Raw genomic sequence first — 9,285 nt, 5'->3', positions numbered from 1 at the left:
CAGCCCGACCTCCTGGCAGCATCAGTACTGGTACTGATTAGGAACAGCTATGTTATAGCTTCTCCCAACCACTACCACCACAATCTTCTTTATATATTTTTTTCTAAGGCGTACCTGTGGCTAATCCCATGCATGGTAGCTCTCACAAGAGTTTGGAGAGCTGCCGGATAGCCACAGGACAGGCCAGAGAAAGAATATGGTGGTGATGGCTGGCTGGCTGAAGAAAACAGAGGTGGGTGGGCAAGCGGCCACCATCGGCAGGCAGGCGGGTGGCGCAAAAGAAGGAGATGGGGGCAGGCGGAGAACAAAAAGGTGGCGGTGGCTGCGGGCCGGGGGGAGAAGACGGCAACGGTGGCGAACTAGGGGTGCAGATGCTCTGTGCTGGATCAGCTAGTTCCCAATATTACATCATCCTATCCAAGGTTAAGCTAAATTGGCCACACACACCCTGCCCTTCATGTTGTGTAGTCTCTGGCCAACATCCAGACTGATGCTGTGCTTGCGCAATCATGCTGGGCTAGCATAAAGAAGTTGTGCTAGCCAGATGCACTAAGTCAGGAGCCTGCATTCCATCCTGACTAGTGCTGCACTAGCACAAACACGTTTGTGCATCATGCAAGAAGGTGACATACCACCTGCTGTGAAACCTCCTCCTTAGGGACATTGGTGCAGAAGCACAACCTGCCAAATCCTCCCAGTTTTGTACTCCTATGCAATTTTTTTTTTCACAAATGCAACTTTGTTCATTGTGCAAGTGCAGTGTCAGTTTATATTTACATACCACTTTCCTACAATTAGATCATTACATATAGTTGAAGGGCAATTCATACATTTCGAGGCTAGAGTCCTTGTCCCCAAGGTCTGTGCAAAACTGGTACAGGATTCAGCTAGATCAGCCATCTAGAGCAGGGATTCTCAAACTTGGGTCCTCAGGTGTTATTGGACTTCAACTCCCATAATCCCCAACCAAAGGCCACTGAGGCTGGGGATTATGGGAGTTGAAGTCCAATAACACCTGAGGACCCAAGTTTGAGAATCCCTGATCTAGATCATAAAAACATAAGAACAACCCTGCTGAATCAGGCCCAAGGCCCATCTAGTGCAGCATCCTGTTTCACACAGTGGCCCACCAGATGCCTCTGAGAAGCCTACAGCAGGAGTTGAGGGCATGCCCTCTCTCCTGCTGTTACTCCCCTGCAACTGGTCTTTGGGGTGGTAAGGTCCCATGCACAATAGTAGCACGGGTAGCTCTTAACACTGGATTATAGTTAAAGATGGAGGAGATCTGGTCTTCTTATAGCAAGCATTAATTGTCCCATTTGCTAAACAGGGTCTTCCCTGGTTGCATATGAATGGGAGACTACATGTGTGAGCACTGAACGAGATTCCCCTTAGGGGATGGTATTATACTCAGGGAAGAGCATCTGCATGCTTGCATGCAGAAGGTTCTTCCAAGCTCCCTCCCTGGCATCTCCAAGATAGGGCTGGAAGAGACTCCTGGCTGTAACCTTGGAGAAGCCACTACCAGTCTGCATAGAGCTAGATGGACCAATGATCTGACTCAGTAGGAGGCAGCTTCTTATGTTAAGTGGGATATCTATCTCTATAAGGTTTTCTAGGTACTGTGCCACCATTTGAAAACCACTGATCTGGCGGAATCCCCACAGAGCAGAAGCAATCCCTACCCAACTGGAAAGAATTCCCTCATGCACACAGTCTTGCTGACAAACAGCATATACTCTAGGAATGATACTGAAAAAGATCTATACCTGCCACCCCAACATGGTTTTCCACAAACCGGATGTAGTTTTGGGCCTTGGGTGGGAGGTCCTCCCATTTTCTGGCACTTGTTGTGTCTGTCTTCCACCCTGGCATTGTTTCATACTCCACCTCCACTTTCTGCAGTATCTCCTGGTTAGCTTCAAACACACAGGGAGTTTAAAGTCAAGGAACATTGGAACCGCACAAATATTAATTTGGCATTAATAACACTCAAAATGCAAAATTAGCTGAAAGTGTAAAATTTAGGAATAATCAATAGAATAACTAGTTCATATTCAATAAGTCTTTATTCATTAACAGCTCCTATGGTCGGGTTGTATCCATCCTAAGACCTCTTCTGTTCACGGAAGAAGCTTTGCTTGTATAAGGGGTTATTGTTACCAGTGTCGTCGTCCTTCTACAGCCCCTTGCCCCTCCACACAAGGGAGGGTTGGAGAATTCACAGAAGCAGATTTTTTGTGTGGTTCATTACAGAGGAGATTGGCAAAATTTTCTTCACAGTAAACAGAGCTTCAAGAACTGGAGAATAAACCAGTTCAGTCTTCCCTCTAACAGGGATTCCCAGATGTTGTTGACTACAACTCTCAGCATCCCCAGCTGCAATGGCCTTTGGCTAGGGATTAAGGGAACTGTATTCAACAACATATGGGAATCCCTGTTACAGGGAACAATGAACCAGTCTTGAATGAATTGCCTTTGTTAAGCAGGGTTCTCCTTGGTTTGCATTGGGATGAGAATCTACATGTGAGTGCTGTCTGCTGTAAGATATTCCTCTCAGGGGATGGAGCCATAGCGCAGTGGTAGAGCATCTTCTGTATGCAGAAGGTCCCAGACTGAATCCCTGGCATCTCCAGGTAGGGCTGGGAAAGGCTCCTGCTGAAACCTTGGAGAGCCACTGTCAGTGTAGATCAGGGATTCTCAAGGTTGGGTCCCCAGATGTTATTTAACTTCAACTCCCATAATCCCCAACCAAAGGCCACTAGGGCTGGGGATTATGGGAGTTGAAGTCCAATAACATCTGGGCACCCAACGTTGAGAATCCCTGATGTAGATGATACTGAACTACATAGACCAAAGACATGACTAAATATAAGGCAGCTTCCTATGAGAAGGGTGCAGTGTTTTGACATTCCAGTTATAAAAATATGACCTCTATAGGCTGGTTCACATATATAATAGAATAACCCATGGGTTCTCAAACCTGGGTCCCCAGATGTTACTGGACTACAACTCCTATCATCCTCGGCCACAGTGGCTGGCCAATGATGGGAAGTCCAACCATATCCGGGGACCCAGGTTTGAGAAACCATGGAATAACCCAACGTTAATAACTTATGAGTTATGAGTTTCTTAAAATTTAAATATGTTAATAAAGAGTTAACAACATACCTGGAAAATATGGAATTCTTTTCCCACCCAGCTTGTAAGCAACACCAACTTTAATTTCCTCAAGGACATCCAGAATATCCAGTTTTGTTAACGCCAGACTGCCCAGAAAACATTGGATAACATTAAAACAGATCCTCATTTAACACCGCCTTTAATCCCCTCCATCTAGTTTTATGCCTGGACATATAGGCCAACCGAGCAGCATGAGTATACATGAAATATGAACTTGATTCACCACAAAGTGAATCATCATGAGCAGATTACCCCAAGTTTAATATTCATGTTCAAAAAACCTCTTTAAAATGCAGTTATGAATCACAGAATAAACCATCTATTATTTTTTGATTTGATTTGATTTGATTTCTATACTGCCCTTCCAAAAATGGCTCAGGGCAGTCAATTAACCAAATACATACATGCTAGCATGTGAAAAGAGGTATGCAACGTAAGTAGTCTTACTTTTTCAGTCTGTGAATTATCTGAACACACCAAACTGAATCTGAAACTTCAGGAGCTGATTAGGTGATCATTCCAAAGGGCTGGTGCAAGGTATAACTTGACCCTTCCTTTAACCAAGGTTAAGGGACTGGGAACAGACAAGAGAACTGAAACACTCTCTTCCCTGCCATCATATATTCTCACCACCTTCACCATGGTGGAGGCTTCCATCAGCACTCCCATTAACCATAGTATATGCTCCCCAGATAGATCTTTGAGGCATCTCCTTGTCTAAATAGACAAGTACACCACCTGTACCTCTCAGGGCCTGCGGAAGAGGGAGCAAACAGGCCCACTGGGAGGGTTCAGACCATAATCTGAACCATGGTATAAAATTCAGGGCTGCTCAACTTTGGCCCTCCTGCAGATGAATAGTGGCTATTGGCCACTGTGGCAGGGGATTATGGGAGTTGTAGTCCAAAAACAGCCGGTGGGGGGAGGGGAAAGTTGAGCAGGCCTGGTTTAAATTATCATAAACAAGACTGTGGCTTCATGCATTCCTCCCTTCCCCCTTTCTTGTGCCAGCTTCTTATTCATTCATTCATTCATTTTCTATACCGCCCTTCCAAAAATGGCTCAGGGCAGTTTACACAGAGAAATAAATAAATAATTAAATTAAATTAAATTAAATTAAATTAAATTAAATAAAATAAATAAGATGTATCCCTGTCCCCAAAGAGCTCACAATCTAAAAAGAAACATAAGATAGACACCAGCAACAGTCACTGGAGGTACCGTGCTGGGGGTGGAGAGGGCCAGTTTTACTTTCACTTTTAAATAAACACAGTGGCTTCAAGTCTTAAAGGAACTGTGATTTATTTTAAATAGATAGCAAAAGTTTTCACTCTCCTCCTCTGGCACATGAAGGAGGAAGAGAGATGAGAGGGAGCACCTATCCCATGGCCCCTTTGACTTGCTCATGATAATCTAAACCCACTCCTTCTCTTCTTTTGCTTGGTGTCTTACTGCCTCCCTCATCCTAAAAATGTATGCTGTATGTCAGGGGTTCTAAACTTGAGTGCCCAGGTGTGGTTGGACTACAACTCCCATCATCTTTGGTCATAACGGCCAAAGGCCATTGGGCCTAGGGATGATGGAAGTGATACTCCAACAGCAGCTGAGAACCCAAGGTTGGGCATGCCTGCTCTGTGTACTGCAAACCTATCCGCGCAAGCAGAGATAATTGCCCTTCCGACAACAGGGGCAATTGTCTCTTTCATCAATGCAATTGTCTCTTTCATCAATGCACTTGGCTAGACTAATCTCAATGTTACCTCCATATCTGTACTCCACAGGAGAAAAAGCTACGAGTTCCAAGTGTAGCTCAAAATCTGTGATGCTTACGCAGTGAATCCGTTGATCATATGAGCGTATCTCAAAATGACAAGGTCTAGCCAGCCACAGCGCCTTTTTCTGCCTGTGGTCACTCCCCATTCATGTCCTCGAGACTGTAAGAGGTCTCCAATTTCCTGCCAGGGATAAAGATATCCATGAAGCTTCCAGCAACCATTTGTGCTCAGCTTGAGTCAGTCAAAACAACTTAAATTCATTTAATTCAAAGGGCTTTAAGAATCCTGGTTTGTTTTCTCCAAAGATGTTTCTAGATGGAGAAATACTCCATATGAAAACACAAGTTCCTTTCACTTCTCCACTGCTCATCCAATTGATGTAGTTCTGAAACAAACTGAAAGTAAAGTACAATTGCAGGTTCAGACAACACACAGGACCATGGTTAAGACAAACAACTCCAAATGCTGGTTCAAATTGTGGTTGGTCTGCTCAAAATAAACTATGTTTTGTTGACCGGTACAGGTTCAGATATACAAATTATGGCAAAATAAACCTTGGTTCTGCGAGATGTCTGAACCTGCTCAATGAAAATTGCATACATGGATCAGCTATTACAAGAAAACAAGGCAATTCTAAGATTAGGTGCACATGGGTGCATTTCCTACTTTGGAATGAAACTTGAGATTTGCATTCAGTGCAGTTGATTCCAAGATAAAGTGTGGCCCTTTGACATCATTTTAGTCAACATATATTAGCAGAGGGCTATCATCTTGTTCTATTCCATTGGCTTGAAGTAACGTTTCACTTGTGCAATCATGTTGCCCTAGCGAGATGTACTAAGTCAGGAACTGTATTGCTGATTCGTGTTGTGCTAGCACAAATATGTTTTTATTTGCACAAGGTGACACACCTCATACTGTGAAACATCTTCCTTTTGCACAAGAGCACCTTCGAATATCCCAGCAACTTTGCAGAGCTGCATGACTTTCTTGCACAAGTACAGTGTTAGTCTGGTTGTTAGCCATTTACTCTTCTTTTGGCGTGCTTTAGTAACACTGAACTATGACACCTACATTTATCTGTTCAGTGGGAAAGGCTCCAATTCCCACTCTTGTTGTGTAGGCCTTCACTACACCATACACCTCTCCAATATACTGAGGAGGAATCCCAAGCCCTGTGCAGACGCCGCCAACGGTGCAGTTTGATGATGTCACAAAAGGGTAGGTGCCTGTCAGAAGAAAAAACAAATAAAATTGATGATGGGAAGAACAAAAGAAAAACCCACTTTCCCTTATTTTATTCAACGTGACTTTTCAAAAGCATGGTTAGCTGCATTTTAAAAATAAGAGTAAGCGACCTCTGGATCATGCTTGCAAATAAGCGGGGTGGGGGAGTCTGCATCATATTACAGAAAGGGTTTGTGAAGCAGACAACTGCTAAACAAGGATTAAATATAAGCAAAATCTAAATGCAAATATGATTTGCATTATCACAAATGTGAGCATATATTCAAAAAGTACACACTACAGTATGTTCTATTTGGAAATGGAAGGCTGAGCAGGTAGACTAGTTCACTGAAAAACTAGACAATATATTTAGAGGTGCAAGACACAACAGTTTCTGAGTTGGATACTAAAACACAGTACATTTCTTTCAAATCAGCAGAAAAATATTTTTCAGGACTGCCTCTGACAGTATTTTTAGACACCTCTTGAAGTTTCAAGTAGATTCATGAAGATGAGGGGCAACTTAAGTTTTGGGAATATGTATCAATGACTAAGATTACTTCATATACAAAGAACAGATCAGAGGATGAATTTGTTTCAATGTGGGAACCGTTTATACATTATAATAATATATTATAATGTAATAATATTTATACATTATTATAATTCGGTGCATGGTTTAACACCACATCCGAGATTTGGTTTTTCTTTGTAAATAAGGCTACAAGTTCTATATTTTCTACTCTGAGGTATATCCAAATACATAGATATATTATCTAATTGTTACTGAGTTAGAATGAAATGATAAAAGCAGGGGGAAGTAGAGTCCAAGTTGATGTATTGGTTGTGAGATGTCTTAGGTGTTTTCTTTTTTCTGTGAGTTGTTTGTTTTTGAATTGTCTGAAATAAAATAAAATATCAAAAAAGAAGAAGATTCATGCAAGTATTGCAAAGATGCATGCTTGCATATTTCTGTGATGACATTAAATTCAGCTATTCTCCTATTTTACACTATTTGTAGTAAAACAATGTTCGTAGTACTCAAAGTGAAAGGTCTGCAGAGTTGCTCCTCACCAAGTACACACTCGACCTGGGAAACAAATCTGTAACCCTGACTAGATCTGAGCACACAAAGTCAGGAGAAATGTTGAGGCTGTGGCTTTTTCTGGTATGGAGAGAGTCAAGTATATTGTTTAGAGGGACTTACCAAAGTCAATGTCAAGCAGGGCTGCATTGGCACCCTCCACAAGAATTTTCTTTGGAGAGCCATGCAGTGCTTCGTACATAAAATAAACACCATCTCGGACCATTGGTCTTATTTTTTCAGCATACGCCTGCAAGATTCAACAGGCACAGAGGTTTAATCAAATATTTCTACTGGTTTGGATATAAGCCAAGAACAAAAGCATACATAGAGCCAAACCATAAAGTTAGATTTCTATAACGTTGGAGGAACTTGTGCAGATTAAAGCTGGGCTAGTTTGCTGTAGATCACTTTGCAATTTCTCATGGTAGTTAAGCTACCATTCTGATGCCAGAACCGTCTATTGCAAGGATAAAAATTAAGTCTGACATGACTCCAGAACTGTCTTCCCAAGTTCACCACCCCAGTAGCTTACTGTTTCAGTGCTTTATCTGGTATGACTCAAAAAGTGCCCATGTTTTCTAGAAGTCCACGTGAGAAAGAACCATCACCGACATCTCTAGGGCTGAATCAAATAAATGTATATCCCTCTCCATGTTTCTTAACACCCTAGGGCACACTATGCAGAAAAATACCCAGAGCCCCACAGAAACACTGTCACTCCAACCCACATACCCCCATCCACTTATTCCCAGTTACAAATTCCTAATTCAGCCATTACGGCTAGGGGTAATGAGAGGTGGAGCTCAACGGCATCTGAGAACCCAAGGTTGGCAACTCCTGTGTTAAAGGAAGGCATTTCCCCTTGTGTGAATGAAGCATTTCCACCTCCCGATTTCAGCCTCCTACGGCAGCCCTCTCTCCCACATCCCATGCAGTTCTGGAGGGTCCCCAATTCTCAGAATCATAATTTTAGGAGGTGCAGGAGCCGGCGGCAGCAGTTGTGGGGAGGCAGAACACCCTATCTTTATTTATTTTCATATTGATACCCCACTCTTCCTCGAGGAGCCAGAGTGGTGTACATGGTTATGTTTCTCCTCATAACCACCCTATGAGGTAGGTTAGGCTGAGAAATAAGCGACTAGCCCAGAATCACCTAGTGAGTTTCATGGCTGAATGGGGATTTGAGCCTAGGTCTCCCCGGTCCAAGTCCAACTTTCTAACTTCTCTTATGATGGCTCTCATGCCCCGCTTATGGGCTTTCAGAAAACATCTGGTTGGCCACTGTGGCAAACAGGATGCTGGATGAGATCAGCCTTTGGTATGATCCAGCACAGCTGTTCTTATTGTCTTACCAGGAACCCTAGATGCAGCCATGAAACCTTGTGCAGGAGATGCACTTAGGAAAGTAAACCTTCAATTGAGTTGAATGAAGTATAGATATTAGAGCTAGTGTGGTGTATTATTATATTATTATGGTTAGTATTATTATTATTAATTCGATTTCTACACTGCCCTTCCAAAAATGGCTCAGGGTGCTTTACACAGAGAAATAATAAATAAATAAGATGGATCCCTGTCCCCGAAGGGCTCACAATCCAAAAAGAAACATCATAGACACCAGCAACAGTCACTAGAGGTACTGTGCTGGGGGTGGATAGGGCCAGTTACTCTCCCCACTGCTAATTAAAGAGAATCACCACGTTAAAAGGTGCCTCTTTGCCAAGTTAGCAGGGGTCTGTAGTAGTTAGAGTGTTAGACTAGAACTGGAAAGGCCAAATTTAAATCCCCACAGTCATGTTAGGCCATAAGGTGGTGCTGGTTGCTGCTGCTGCTTCTAGTATTACTACACACACCACTTTTCAACCAAATTTCTAACCACTACATCATGCTGTGTATCTTTGTATCTTATCCAAGTTTTAAATTCTGTCATACTTAGACCATAAGAACAAAGTTATCTCTTGCTGAATCTGCTTGTTTTAGATTCCAGTTTCCCCCTCCTATCTAAACTGCAAT

The 9,285-nt window shown here is 42.7% G+C and overlaps 1 protein-coding gene across 3 annotated transcripts in view; it reads right to left on the bottom strand.

The window, feature by feature from the left end:
* Positions 1-9,285, bottom strand: part of ADSS1 (adenylosuccinate synthase 1) — a 38,287-nt gene that overhangs the window by 4,589 nt on the left and 24,413 nt on the right. For 2 of the 3 annotated variants that reach the window (XM_053257349.1, XM_053257358.1), the window contains 5 exons: positions 7,393-7,519; positions 6,033-6,187; positions 5,014-5,138; positions 3,172-3,269; positions 1,770-1,919 (listed from right to left, as the gene is read on the bottom strand). In XM_053257349.1, the coding sequence (XP_053113324.1) occupies positions 1,770-1,919; positions 3,172-3,269; positions 5,014-5,138; positions 6,033-6,187; positions 7,393-7,519 (655 nt within the window). Of the gene's footprint in view, positions 1-1,769; positions 1,920-3,171; positions 3,270-4,943; positions 5,139-6,032; positions 6,188-7,392; positions 7,520-9,285 lie in introns of those variants that run through there. The other variant, XR_008308916.1, reaches the window with a different exon arrangement.

The sequence above is a fragment of the Hemicordylus capensis genome, chromosome 1, assembly GCF_027244095.1.
Source record: "Hemicordylus capensis ecotype Gifberg chromosome 1, rHemCap1.1.pri, whole genome shotgun sequence".
Lineage (NCBI taxonomy): Eukaryota > Metazoa > Chordata > Lepidosauria > Squamata > Cordylidae > Hemicordylus > Hemicordylus capensis.
The sequence above is the reverse complement of the archived record's forward strand: the minus strand, read 5'-3'. Positions and strand labels throughout refer to the sequence as shown.